The 15,714-nt window shown below is 38.8% G+C and overlaps 1 protein-coding gene across 1 annotated transcript in view; it reads right to left on the bottom strand.

Annotated features, from left to right (window-relative positions):
• The window catches only part of LOC105288155 (extracellular sulfatase SULF-1 homolog), a 64,916-nt gene that overhangs the window by 8,573 nt on the left and 40,629 nt on the right, over positions 1 to 15,714 (bottom strand). Inside the window, exons 5-8 of the mRNA XM_026973814.1 lie at positions 10,553 to 10,923; positions 1,746 to 1,896; positions 1,462 to 1,637; positions 295 to 405 (exon numbers count right to left, since the gene is read on the bottom strand). Of these exons, the coding sequence (XP_026829615.1) occupies positions 295 to 405; positions 1,462 to 1,637; positions 1,746 to 1,896; positions 10,553 to 10,923 (809 nt within the window). The remainder of the gene's footprint in view (positions 1 to 294; positions 406 to 1,461; positions 1,638 to 1,745; positions 1,897 to 10,552; positions 10,924 to 15,714) is intronic.

Raw genomic sequence — 15,714 nt, 5'->3', positions numbered from 1 at the left:
TTAAATTTAGGCGTTAAACTTTATATTCTATTGAAAATTAGTGCATTGAGAATATAGTGTGAATTGTGCGTGCAAAATAAGATAAAATTATTCTCTTGAACTTAAAAATACAGCTTGATTAAAAGAATATTAGGAAAAATTTGTTGATTACAAAGACTGCAAACATGCATTGTATAAATATGATTACTTAAGTCATATAAAATTTTAGGTGACGTACTACATGCAAAGTTAAAAAACATCTATATTTTTTCACGTTTCCCATGAATTCGGAAAAAAAACTGTCAATGTGCTCACTTAAGAAAGAGTTTCTTGAAAGAGCGACCATCCATTTGTGGTGGTGTCTCGACGCCAGCGATGTCCAGGAATGTCGGTGCTAGATCGATGTTCAGAACTATGTCGTCTATTCTGCAACATTACGTAGATGTTTTATTGATGACGTATCTAACAAGCGAATTAATTTTAATTATATAATTAATATAGTTATATATCAAGTTCTATATTAAGGCAAAAATTAAATCAAATCTTTAATTAAAATGTTTCTTCAAAGTTATCTCGAAATATGTCAAGGGACCAACTAAACTTGATGAAAACGCCACAACTTGTAACTCAGCCCATTAATAGAACGATCGTAGATTCACACGGCGATTTGCGAGTGGCGTTGTTGTGCTCATTCAGTTACTGCGTTACACCATCTGCTTCTCCATGGCTCAGTTTCACGGTCCACGAGGATAATTTATTGCGTATTCGGGACTCTCCACGATCCGCAACCGTAATTCCAGGAGACGGCCAGACAACGGCCACTTACGGACAAGCGCTCTATTTACTGCCGTGAAATCTTGCCAGGAGTTTGAGCGAACAAGTAGATTGTATCCCTTTGATGTTGAATCGTGGTAACAGCATCGGTCGGCGCGTTGTATTCTCTCATCCGTAGCAAGGAATTATTGCACACCGTTCGTTCGCGTGTTATCCTCTCAGAAACGGATTTATGTACGGCGATCGAGATAATTATATGTTATTCGATAGGTATTCATCGCCGGCTCGAAAGTGAAATTAACAAAATTGCCAAGAAAGCATTTACAGTTTTTTCTTGAGATGTGCAGCGTGAGTCACGCAATTTGAACGGGTCATGTCTCCTTTACGATTGGCGATGGAAAAAAGAAGCGGAAAAACTCGAACGATTTAATGATGTCTAATTTTTCGCGACATTACTTTTACCGCGGACACAATGAGGTATCTGCATACGATTGCACTTTTTTAATGGTATTATATGATTATCGATGACAGAAATAAGTCTTTTTGTTCAATAAATAATAATGTTAACGTCGAAAAATAGATACTTATTTTATATTTTCCTTTAACATATTTCACAATAATTGTTAACTAAGTAGCCATTAAAAAAATGTATAATTATATCTCAATGAAGAGAATGCCTAAATTACAATGTGCAATTGAGAAACTTACACGGATCCAGGTTCGATGCCAGGACCTCTGATGAGGAATGGTACCCTTACATCAAACTCGAACGGAAAGCTCTTGCCTTTTATGAGTCCGAACTGTCCCAAATGATATCCATGGTCGGACGTGTAGATGATGTACGTATTATCTAGCTCGCCCAAATCTTTCAATTCTTGATAGATCTATTATAAAATCAATATAACGAGATATCATGAATAAGGACATCATAATCATGGCGATTTGTTGAATTAAAAAAATTCTAAATTATTCTATGCAAATATTAAACGTACTCTATCTACGGCCGCATCAACACTCTGTAATGTTTGCAATCGTTTTGTCATTAAGAGATCCGTGAACTGCTTGTGAATAGGTTGCATCTTCTGCGTAACTTGAAGTATCCATTGCTTATCGGGATTCGGCGCGTAATCGTATGCTGGTGTACTGAAACGCAAAAATGCGGACAGATTATTAAATATAATCAATGACAAATATATATGTGCATTTTATCACGAAAAATGTCGCAATACTGTTAGATAATTTCAATATCGACTTTTGTAGTACTCAAATTCAGATAATTTAATTTTCGAATCCTTAGCATTTCACACTAACTATTCATTTCCAACGGATCGTCTTTGGTTCGATCTTCCTCGTGAGAAACCCACCGATAGCTAATTCAGTGCTATAGGTGGCGAAACTTTGGCAGTGACGTCGTCCTTAATCACAATCGCGGTCCGCCAGCGAGGTCTTAACGAGAAGCGGTCGGGATTTAGGAGCGTGCAACATAGTTTTGTCTCAGGAATCCCTGGTAGCTAGACCGAAATTGAATTAATCCTCGGTGGCCAGCGAAACGCGAGAGATCACCGATGAGACGACAACGGGGCGAAGCACGGAGTGGACGGGGACTTTCGAGACGGACCGCTGCCTCTTTTTCCTCCTCCAATTACGCGAGACACGAAATTGCGGATAATTGGCCCTTCACCTTTCTCCACGTCCTTCAGGAGCTCATACTGTACGCAGTATCTTCGTCTTATTGATGGGTATTGATTGTGCGGGATGCGCCGTGATTTTCTAATCATGCAAATTTCAAAGGCTGAGTGACTGATAAAAAATATAAAATAATCGACATTCTCTTTTGATACGCGCATTTTCGAGAAAAAGCAAAAAATCTTATATATCTATGGTCCACGCGACTATGAATAATTACGTTAGAGTTGCTGTTACTTAGATTTTGTTAACTTATGATTTAAGATATACCTTATGATTTGATATATCTTCGCTGGAAATAACAAGAATCTGCAGAAATTTTTATAGAATTTTAAGTTTGCGGTTAAGATATAATACGGTCGGATCGGTGTGTTTTCGTCACGAAATTTAATTGGTTGCAAGTGCGTCACTAAACCGATGGAAACGACGCAGATGTTTTCTGAAAGCAGCGGAGACGAGAAGAAGCTAAGTACTTAAGTGGAAAAAGACGTAGGAAGCGAGGAAGGAGAAGTAGAGGCTCCTTAATGCCCGCGCAGTCCGCGTTAATTCTATCGTGCGACCTTTCGGCTCTCTCTTTCTCGGGCGCCAGCCTATAAATTCTCCGTGCTTTATGCAAATCTCAAACAGAATGCGCAATCCGGCCGTGTCAGTTCCGAACGGAGAACGTTTCCCGTCTCATAGCCCGCGTTTCGTCTCGACTTCTTAATTGCGGCCCATTCTACGTTTACCGTCTCGCCACGACCACTTAACTCGCCCGCGAGACACCACGAATTATATTTACCCCCAGACGAGTGTCATCGCCTGCTCCCTTATATCTTCGTCCTCGTGGTTACCTTCTTTTGTGAACAAGAGACTTGTATCGACAAATTAGCGACAGAAATAAGATGCGAATATTTCGTAGAATAATAATTGAGTCTATAATACATATAAATAGCATCTAATATTTTATCACGAACTTTTATATCAATTTTCTCTTTATGAAACTTTGATTTTTACTCTATCATGTAATAAGTATTAAAAATAAATAAAATACTTGTTTGTTTAAAGAAACATACATTTAATCTATGCGTTTGTTCTCTCCGGAATACGCCTCTGTCGTATCTTCCGAATACTCGTACTGATTTGACTGCTTTTCAATTACATTACATTCAATTCAATTACATTAACAGCGATCAGTTTGAGAATGCGTATCAAACTCAAATAAAAGGGTTCTTGTCTCACTCGAATGACATAAGGTAGGAAAAGCGATGGGAAATTTTCAAGCATTGTTACGGGAGGAAACTGAAGCTCATAAATGTTCCGTATGGCGAGAGTTCAAATCCAACATTGACATGCTAGCGATAAAACATTACGTTTACCGTATCTAGTCTCACGTATGCAAAAACGGTAAAGCAAATGTTACTCCATTCCGTTGACCTCGGTGCCCGTGCACTGCATGTAGGCTGTTCTTTTGTAAAATTTGCAAATGCAAGAGAGGAGGACTCGTCCCTTTCTCGTACCGTGTCGGAAGATACTTCTCTGCTATCTAGGACACCGTCGGAAACAGTCGCATGCTCGTTTGATAAATATTGTACGAGGCATTCCATCGTGACAGAAAGTGGATGCACATATCGTTATATATTCGTTGTTACAAATATTTAAACAATTCCGAAATAAAATAATTTTTAATTTTCAGATACAATAAAATAAAATCCTTGAATTTTTTTTACACAGCGCACGGTCATAAAACATTGTGCCAAATTACCTACTTGTACAGTTCTTTTAAAGATATAAAAATCAAAGGAACAATGTTGAATTTCTTGAAAAATATTCTAAAAAAATAAAAACTCTAAAAGATCCATTTTACTGCAAATTGGTGATCCGCAATTTTTAATAATAAAATATGAATCTGTGTTGGAGTTTAAGCCTTCTGTTCAATGACAGAAAATCACGGATTGTAAAACGTCGGAGTTAGCTGCGCAAAAAGATGTGATGTTACGAAACACGTAGTTCGATTCCTTTGTCGACGTACGAGACGGCGACGACGTTAACCCACACACATAGCACATTTATGCACATGTTTATGCAGCGTAGCTCATATGCATAAATGATCGAACTGTCTTTATCTGTCTTTATCCGGCGCCTCGAATCACGGCGAGCTAGGTATTAACACTTAAGAAATCGCGTAGATACTTCGCCGAGTTTCATGACTATAAATTTATGTCGCAAGGCAATTTACATTTTGTCACAAAAAATTTCAATCCTCGTTTATAATATTTTCTGCAATAAATATATTTATTAACAACTGCAAATAATTATTGTTTCAAGAGAAATACGAAGGATGATTGGCGAATCATGAGGGTACTACACTTAAAAGAACGAGTTTGTCGATCGCTCCGTTATAGTAATAGAGTTATAGACTAATCCAGTTGAATAAATATAGACGTAATTCCCGCAGGAGCTATTATTGGTAAACTATCATGAAAATGAAACATCCATTATTAATCTACAATAGTTGTCCCATAATGCACTTAATATCCTTTGATCGGAGGGGAATTAGATTAGCGCCCGGCTAGTGATTGCTTAAAGGCGAGTCGATAAAAGCGCCCTGTGAAAGCACGTTACTGTGCACGCCGGCCGACACATTAATTTCTGTCGATTAGCTTTTGAGTGGCACGACACGAGAATGGCGTGATGTACGAGCGAGCGGAATGAAAACCTTGGTATTAAAACGCTGGTCGGCGCTTCGCGACCGCGTAAATGGTCATGATGTCGCACCGTAATTAAATATAATTTACAACGTCGAGGTGTTAACCGATTTCGTGAAAGCATGCAGCGTGTACGCATGACATAACATACCGCGGACTTTCTTCATCGCCGCGATCTTCTATCAGTATTTTTCACCGTCTTTCTGTTTTGCATCCCGATAATTTCTGTATTCGTTAAATAAATTAAAAATTTCTAAGGAGATTTCTATCACAGGAGAATTACTTTCAGAAAATAGAATTGTCAAACTGACATTTTCGTTGAATTCCTCTCTATTTTATTGGGAAATTTCACAGCGGAGAGTTGAGAGACAATGTTTTACAGATATCTACATATTGCAGACTTGAAAAAAAAAACATTAAATGCAAAAATATTAGTTAAATATATAAATAAAAGTTTTAAAAAAGAAATTCTAAAGCATAAATTTTTCGACAAAATCATGTCAACTGAAATTTCTCAATTTTCTAATATTTGTGATTTAGCAGCATCAAACAGCATGATGTAAAGCACAAAAATTGGTTTCTACGTTTCCTTTGCAAGTAACGCATTGCAATTTTCGATGCAGTAATATAATAATAATAATAATTTCCATCTTGTATTTTTGGACTAACAGCTCTTCGTGTGTGTGAAGCTAGCGTATCATTTCGCGGAAAATCATTAATTATTGAGAGTTCTGGCTCCCTTTTTAATAGTTCTAGAGTTCCTGATAGGTTAAACACATAGTTCTGACCATTAAAGCGAAAAAATCGCACAGTGCAAAGTGAGACGCCAACTTCACGCAGCGTCTCACTTTGTCCTGCGACAGTTTCCGCCATAATTCCGGCTAGATTTTAAAAGATCTACAGTTCTACATGAGTTCTAGAAAGAGTTCTAGCAAAACAAATTTTTTTTTTCATCTTTTTAGAACTATTAAAGCTAAAAAATGTTTAAGGGAATGACGACTGGTTAATTTCAGAGAGTTCTGTGCTTTATAAAATATTTCTCGTGTAGTTCTGAACATATTTAACCACTTTCCAAAGAGTTCTGAATGCAAACATTAACAATTATTTAATAAAAAATTTTAATCGTCCGAGCAAGACGTATCTACGGAGATATATGTGAGACGCTGGTCGATTTTCGAGAGTTCTGCTTATTCTAAAACAGTTCTCATATAGTTCGTGACATGTACAATGCCTTTCTAAAGAGTTCTGATAGGAACAACGATTAGAAAATTTTTTTAAAAATTATTTCGCCCAAAGAGTGGGCGTTTTCGACTTTACCAGTGAGACGCTGGTTGATTTTCGAGAGTTCTGCTTATTCTAAAACAGTTCTCGTACAGTTCGGGACATGTGCAATGCTTTTCCAAAGAGTTCTGATAGGAACAACGATTAGAAAATTTTTTAAAAAATTATTTCACCCGAAGAGTGGACGTTTTCGACTTTACCAGTGAGACGCTGGCCGAAATGTCGGAGTTCTGGCTTTCCTAAAATACTTTTCGTATAGTTCCGAAGGTACTTATGAATTTCCTAAAGAGTTCTATGCACCAGCGACATTGTATAATTTAAAAAAGTTAAAACTGCTCGAAAACTGCATTTTAAGACAGAAAAGAGTGAGACGCTGGCCGAACTGTCGGAGTTCTGGCTTCCTAAAATATTTTTCGTATAGTTCCGAAGGTACTTATGAATTTCCTAAAGAGTTCTATGCACCTCTCATACATAGCACTCTGTAGGAAAATCATAAGTACGTGCGGAACTATAAAAGTATTTTAGGAAAGCCAGAACTCCGACATTTCGGCCAGCGTCTCACTGGTAAAGTCGAAAACGTCCACTCTTCGGGTGAAATAATTTTAAAAAAATTTTCTAATCGTTGTTCCTGTCAGAACTCTTTGGAAAGGCATTGCACATGTCCCGAACTATACGAGAACTGTTTTAGTCTTCACAGAACTCTCGAAAATCGACCAGCGTCTCACCCATATCTCTGTATATCCGTCTTTCTCGGATAATAAAATTTTTTTATTAACTAATGAATAATGTTTGCAATCAGAACTCTTTGGAATACGCTTAAATACGTTCAGAACTACACGAGAAATATTTTAGTCTTCACAGAACTCTCGAAAATCGACCAGCTTCTCACCCATATCTCCGTAGATACATCTTTCTCGGACGATTAAAATTTTTTATTAAATAATTGTTAATGTTTGCAGTCAGAACTCTTTGGAAAATGGTTAAATATGTTCAGAACTACACGAGAAATATTTCATAAAGCACAGAACTCTCTGAAATTAACCAGTCGTCATTCCCTTAAACATTTTTTAGCTTTAATAATTATAAAAAGATGAAAAAAAATTTGTTCGCTAGAACTCTTTCTAGAACTCATGTAGAACTGTAGATCTTTTAAAATCTAGCCGGAATTATGGCGGAAACTGTCGCAGGACAAAGTGAGACGCTGCGTGAAGTTGGCGTCTCACTTTGCACTATGCGATTTTTTCGCTTTAATTGCCAGAACTATGTGTTTAACCTATCAGGAACTCTAGAACTATTAAAAAGGGAGCCAGAACTCTCAATAATTAATGATTTTCCGCGAAATGATACGCCAGCTTCACACACACAAGCTCTTCGCCTTTAAGGGCACGATATATCTTACTTTAGAGCCAGACATTCGTAATTAGCGCTGAATACACGTGGCGAGTACGAACCTCAATGTCACACTTAAGATCTCTCACGGGAGCAGCTTTCTTTTTAGCGTCGTCGAGGATGTCTGTGCCCGAGTCATTAAACGAAGTTCTCGTATTCTTCACGTCTCTGTGATGACCGTCGGCAAGCGCGATAAATCATCCGGCGAATGCTCCGTCCGTTTATCGCAAAACAAGGTAAAATTTCAGCGAGTTTTTCCTTTGTTCGCGTGTCTTGGAAATCCGGTAATGAATCGCACGCTGTCACAAACGTACAGCACAGTTACGGCCCAAAAGCTCTTTTTATTCGCTGTGGCAAGAGACAACACGAGCGTGCAACCGCGACGTGATGACGCCGACGACGGGCGTCGCGCCGGCTCGCTATTTTCTTCGCGTGTGTAGAATTTGGCACTGGAAATTACCGCGAAACCGAGAGTTTTGTATCAAGAATCCATTCTTAATGCAGTAAAATTCATTTTGATGGAAATTGCGCGATCTAAAACTTTCATTTCCATGCTCCAAGATGATCTAATTTAAAAAATTGAATATTTTCAAGTATTATTGATATTTAAAGTATTATTTCTCTCATATATCTCACAAAATATTCATACATAATCTATTAATACCCGTCGAATAGTTATTAATAGAAAAAATATAATTACAATCCAAGATTACTTGAGACGGACAAATGAGAGAAGCAGCCGACATACATTTACTTCGCTGAGCTGTCGTCCAGTCAGCAGTTTGTCGTATCTGGGCAGGGAACAAAGTTTCGTCGAGGAGGGACCGGGGACCGAGCTAACGCGTTCGCTATCGTTCCACCTTTGTTCCGAACTTGGACGACACACTGTCAGACATACTAGGGCCACCCTTTTCTTCCCGCAGACTCAGGTGTCTGTATATATGTGTGTATATGCGTGTGTATATACAAAATAATACCAGACCTCGCACGGCCACACAATGTGGAGCGCGTTTTCACGCGCGTTTCATCGCGCTCTCGGTGGTCTAGGGCACTCTATCACTCCACGATGACGCCGCCACGGCTGCGGATGTCTATGTCCATAGTCGGGTCTAGGACCATATGGAACCTGTCGCCCTTCACTCCGCCTGATATCGCTCGTGTCGTCGGTCTCCGTTTCATCGTGTGTTTCGGCCGCGAGACGATGGATTTTACGCGAATCGAGATAAACGCGCGAATTTACCAGCGTTCGGCGCGACGGTGCACGCGCCGCATTGTTCGGGAAGAATGAAAAGTGCCGGAACAGAGCCCGGTCTCGTCGAGCGGAGGGTCGTCCTCTCGTGTTCTCGTTTTTCCGCGCCGGGACAATCCTTATTGTGTCGTGCGCGTCCCCGCGTCGCATCGCTTATCGGGGATGGAAAAACGGTCGCAACAACGAAAAATAATAGGTGCGCGTATGTGTGGTCGCCTGAGTTCGATAAAATTGCAGTTGTCATGGTAGCATCGAATGAACCAGCTCCGATATCAATGGTACGAGTCCGGAATAACATCCAACACGTGATAATCGCCTCTAAATCTTTTCAGGTAGTTAACCAGTCTTTGCAACAGTCAGTTTTTGTCAAGGGAGATCACTTTCAAATGTCATTTTGCAGCTTCCAAGATTCTAGCTTGAAAAACGTGTTTCCTATTTGAATGCTAATAAAATCTAACTTAAAACATAACTTAAAACAAACATTTTTATATTAATGTTTAAAGAGTTAAATGTAATATTGAATAATGTTTTAAACATTTCAATTTCCAGAAATGACTATATATCAAATCCGCGTGCATTAGATAATATAATAAAAAAAGATAACTCAATATTTTTTTTTATTGCGTAATTTTGTTGCTGCATGTCATTTGGCCGTAGAATAATGAAGTCATCGCAAAATGCAATCAGAGAAAGAGAAACATAAATCCTCGCAGGACGAGACCGCGTAGACCGCAGCGAATGACGAGCGTAAAACAACGAAGTAGAGAAGAATGTGCAGTGTATTCTTCGTCAAGATTATACGGTGTTCAAGATGGAACAGCACGCATCACTTCTCGCGTAGTCCTTTTTCTGCGCGATCTTTCAAAAATTCTACAATAATGACTTTGATTTGCGTGAACGTTAATCTTAAACGAATCGCGTGAAAATTATGACTTATGCTTTCAAAACAGATGCCAGGCACTTTCCATTAATTTCCTTCCTATATATCAAAGTTCGATTGATTATTTAGATGATCACTCAAGATTAGAGACCGCAGAAACTTTCCCGCTCATTAATTAATCTTACGTACGTACGCGATAACGTAAAGCGATATATTTATACCACACGCTTACACAAAGGTCGTAAATGTTATCTACGTCGGACTCAAAGACCGAAAGCTTCGCGATAATTAAATTTCACATCGAACCTAATGAAGCTATAGAGCAACAAGGCTTGGACGGTGAGTACGCTTATTAGTTTCGCGGAACAGGTTCGACGGGGGGCAATTCGCTTATTTATGACTTCCTTGTTCGGAAAGTAGCATTCCGTCCGCGATCGAATGTACGTACGTGCCACGGGTTTATCGCTGATTAGGCCGAAGCATCGTGCAGAAGCGGAGCGTGAGATTCGCGGATAAATTTTTCATTACTTGGACATTTTGCTTTTATTAGTCGAACCGTGGCACGTTGCATAACGTCGCGTTCGCGTGTGTAAATGCAGCTGGGAAACGTTTTATTCGTATACTCACTGATGAGTCGTGACGTTGAAGAAGAGATGCGAGAACTGCGGCGCCGAGTCCTCTGGGCCGTGCGGCGCCGGGAAGCTCGCGACTAGCATTACCGGCTTCCGGGCGAAATTGTGTTTGCTCTGTCTGAGGAAAGCCACGCTGTCGTTGGCTATCAGGTCCGGGTAATAGTCCCGACTGTAGTCGAAGCCGTGCTTTATCTTCTTGCCGTTCATGTTGACGCTGTAGTTGTAGTAGCGGGAGTTCATTATAAGGCCGCCCCATTCCCGCCACCCCGGCGGTATGTACGAGCCGTTGTACTTGTTCAAATACTTGCCGAAGTATCCTGGAACGTGTAAAATCGTGGGAATTAAATCGGGCGCCTGTGGTTCCTGCTAGCTGGGACGCATGATTAAAACTGGATTCGTCGTGATTTTCCTTTAGCATTTTTCTGTAATAGGTACTGGATAATATGACGATACCAGACAAAGAAATATACAACGTTTCAGTAATACGAGACATATTATAATATTACATATTATATTATAGATAATTTGTTTGTTTGCTCGCAACGTATCGTTTGTGTTCAATGCTTTGAAAATGACATTAGCGCGTAAATTATCATGTTTTCCATTTAATGAGTTAAATTGCTGTATAAATCTATCCTTTCAATTCTCTCTCTTCCTCCTTCACGCTAAATTGATGCTGACTATTCTGAGTACGGTACTGAAAACTTGACTGAAAACGGTATTTACCGACGTTCCTTCCGATCGCGGTTCGCGTGATTTGTAATTTAACGCACGAAACTCTACATTTAAGACGAGCGATAAACACGAAACGTGACACATTCGTTAGATGTTAGATTAATAAAGAAAAAAGAGCTTTTCCGGTACCTCAAAGTATGACAATAATAATTAATGTGCTTTGGACACGCTCCGCTCGTCACAGGAACTGACTCATGTAACAAATCGACTACTCCACCTAGCACTTCGGTGATACACGTGCACGACGAAAGCGGAAGGTGGAATTAGTCAAGTGGGACTAAACACGCGATGAAAGAAGGATTATTAAAGACAAACTCGAGAGAGTAGTACATGAATCATGTATACGTGTCAGTTTACTCACCTCAAGAGTCGCACCGATATAATATAACGTATGCACGAATATTGACGTTTATTGCCTTGTTTCAAGACAATAAAGATCAACAGCGCATATTTTGATACTAGACGAATATTCTTTTGAATATTCATAGTCATTGCTATTACCTTAAGTAATATAAATTTTACAGATTTTAAAAGTTTTAATGAATAGATGCAAATTGCAATGTGTTCAGTAACATTAATATAATCCATTATTAAATTACCGTTAATAAATTACCATTGCTAACCACGGCGCCGCGTTTCACGATAGTTCTAAATGCAATTTACGTGGCGTGGAAAATACCAAACGGAAAATCAGAGAATTTGCAGCTTCGTGCACGAATCTTCTTGGCACGAAGTCGAAGCGAAAAATCCACAAAGTATACACTTTGCTAGGTGATATCGGCAGTAAATCAAAAGCCAATTCCATTTCCCGGCTTCTGCCTCTCGCGTAAAGATATCGCGGTCAAGATTCATCCCGTCCGAAAAATCTGAATTATTCATACGGGGGGCGTCCTCAAATAATTAATTCAAAGGCACCACGACGGGGCCGTTTCTTTGGATCTCCCTCGACAGCTACTTTCCCGTACCCGTCTATCGAGGTATCTCCGTGCACATCCCGGCGCGTATATCGATGCTTATTTATAACAGTTATATGACAGCGATTTCGGGCGAGACGGCTTTCTGCGGGACCACCGTGCGCGTGGTCGATTGCTCTTGCGTTAATCGATAATGTCTTAATAAAAGACCGCGAACGTTGTCACGGTCCATTACGTATAATATAACGATCGGTGTCCATTAAATACAAATCTTGCCTGTGGAGTAAACTGTTGCGAAATCAATCGCTTTTTTTCTTGCTCATTTCACACATCTTTAAAGATTATTAACAATTTTCGATATATCCAGTGTATGTACATATGACTGTAAGATACGAGAAATAAATTAGAAAATCTAATTCAATCTTTCTAGCTAGATGATCCACACCTGGAAAGAGAAATATCCGGATGATAGCCCTTTCCCTCTCTCAACTTACGTCGCTCTTTCCACGTAATCATAGCGATTCGTTTCTCTTTTTGCTCGCGTGAACGGCGCGATCGGAATTAAACAAGGTTCCCTGTTCCCCCCGTTGATTAATCGTGCGTTCGCGACGGCGACTCGAACTTTTCGCGATCGTCATCTGTGATAATGTCGATGCAACAATTTCTTTTTTGATAGCCGGCCACGTTTCTTACGAAACAGGTTTAAAGGATCATGCGGATTCGCGCGATTTGCATAAAGGACCCTTGCTGCCTCGCCTGCTTGCATCCGGTCGCGATTGCGCTTTAATTATCGGTAATTTGCGCTTATTGGGCCCCATGCCGCGAATTCGTTAAAGTAATGACGCCATCGACGTTATCGCGCGGCGTTAATCGAATCAATCGTTTGAGCCCTCCGCGCTCGGCATTCAGCGGATTCTAAGTGTATGTATCGCGCATTATTGCCACGCTGGCTTTGATTTCATGAGATAATTAATGCGTAATGTTATAATTAGTGTGCGGAAGAGCACACAACGGTTGCCTTTGCCAGCGATTATGCGAGCATAATATTCATGCAAAGCGTATTTTTTACACATGAATGGGTGTGTGTGAAGCTGGCGTATCATTTCGCGGAAAATCATTAATTATTGAGAGTTCTGGCTCCCTTTTTAATAGTTCTAGAGTTCCTGATAGGTTAAACACATAGTTCTGGCCATTAAAGCGAAAAAATCGCACAGTGCAAAGTGAGACGCCAACTTCACGCAGCGTCTCACTTTGTCCTGCGACAGTTTCCGCCATAATTCCGGCTAGATTTTAAAAGATCTACAGTTCTACATGAGTTCTAGAAAGAGTTCTAGCGAAACAAATTTGTTTTCATCTTTTTATAATTATTAAAGCTAAAAAATGTTTAAGGGAATGACGACTGGTTAATTTCAGAGAGTTCTGTGCTTTATGAAATATTTCTCGTGTAGTTCTGAACATATTTAACCATTTTCCAAAGAGTTCTGAATGCAAACATTAACAATTATTTAATAAAAAATTTTAATCGTCCGAGAAAGATGTATCTACGGAGATATGGGTGAGAAGCTGGTCGATTTTCGAGAGTTCTGTGAAGACTAAAATATTTCTCGTGTAGTTCTGAACGTATTTAAGCGTATTCCAAAGAGTTCTGATTGCAAACATTATTCATTAGTTAATAAAAAAATTTTATTATCCGAGAAAGACGGATATACAGAGATATGGGTGAGACGCTGGTCGATTTTCGAGAGTTCTGTGAAGACTAAACTATTTCTCCTATAGTTCTGAACGTATTTAACAATATTCCAAAGAGTTCCAACCGCAAACATTAACAATTATTTAATAAAAAATTTTTCTCGTCCAAGAAAGACGTATCTACGGAGATGTATGTGAGACGCTGGTCGATTTTCGAGAGTTCTGCTTATTCTAAAACAGTTCTCGTATAGTTCCGGACATGTACAATGCCTTTCCAAAGAGTTCTGATAGGAACAACAATTAGAAAATTTTTTAAAAACTTATTTCGCCCAAAGAGTGGGCGTTTTCGACTTTACCAGTGAGACGCTGGTTGATTTTCGAGAGTTCTTCTTATTCTAAAACAGTTCTCGTACAGTTCGGGACATGTGCAATGCTTTTCCAAAGAGTTCTGATAGGAACAACGATTAGAAAATTTTTTAAAAAATTATTTCACCCGAAGAGTGGACGTTTTCGACTTTACCAGTGAGACGCTGGCCGAAATGTCGGAGTTCTGGCTTTCCTAAAATACTTTTCGTATAGTTCCGAAGGTACTTATGAATTTCCTAAAGAGTTCTATGCACCTCTCATACATAGCACTCTGTAGGAAAATCATAAGTACGTGCGGAACTATAAAAGTATTTTAGGAAAGCCAGAACTCCGACATTTCGGCCAGCGTCTCACTGGTAAAGTCGAAAACGTCCACTCTTCGGGTGAAATAATTAAAAAAAAATTTTCTAATCGTTGTTCCTATCAGAACTCTTTGGAAAGGCATTACACATGTCCCGAACTATACGAGAACTGTTTTAGTCTTCACAGAACTCTCGAAAATCGACCAGCTTCTCACCCATATCTCCGTAGATACGTCTTTCTCGGACGATTAAAATTTTTTATTAAATAATTGTTAATGTTTGCATTCAGAACTCTTTGGAAAATGGTTAAATATGTTCAGAACTACACGAGAAATATTTCATAAAGCACAGAACTCTCTGAAATTAACCAGTCGTCATTCCCTTAAACAATTTTTAGTTTTAATAATTATAAAAAGATGAAAACAAATTTGTTTCGCTAGAACTCTTTCTAGAACTCATGTAGAACTGTAGATCTTTTAAAATCTAGCCGGAATTATGGCGGAAACTGTCGCAGGACAAAGTGAGACGCTGCGTGAAGTTGGCGTCTCACTTTGCACTGTGCGATTTTTTCGCTTTAATGGCCAGAACTATGTGTTTAACCTATCAGGAACTCTAGAACTATTAAAAAGGGAGCCAGAACTCTCAATAATTAATGATTTTCCGCGAAATGATACGCCAGCTTCACACACACCATGAATGGAATGTACACGCTGTTAAATGTTCATAAAATTTTACGATAAAATGCACGCCTGTATTATAATGCAGACACCAAAGTTTCTTGCTGAATCCTGAAGCCTGAAGTTAACTTTTTGATGACGGAAAGTGTTTACGAGCACTCTTCGTAAAGTTATTTATTTATTAATATCAAGAATTATAGATTTTTATCTAAGTAAAGGTGCGGAGGAATAATAAAAATTTATTTTCCCTTAATTTTTCAAATATATTTAAAAGAAAATTGATCTTAAATTGCTTATGGAAAGTTAATTAATGCCGGTTATTAAATAAAGTAAGTCAATCAAATTTCAGTTTAGAAACATAAAGTTGTTTAAAGAAGCTATAATTAAAGAGAGATTCTCTACTATATAGTAATGTATATCTCGATAAATATGAAATATTAGAGCGACAAAATACGTTCATGAAAAATTCATGAT

Source organism: Ooceraea biroi, chromosome 11, assembly GCF_003672135.1.
Source record: "Ooceraea biroi isolate clonal line C1 chromosome 11, Obir_v5.4, whole genome shotgun sequence".
Taxonomy (NCBI): domain Eukaryota; kingdom Metazoa; phylum Arthropoda; class Insecta; order Hymenoptera; family Formicidae; genus Ooceraea; species Ooceraea biroi.
This window is presented reverse-complemented; position numbering and strand designations above follow the sequence as displayed.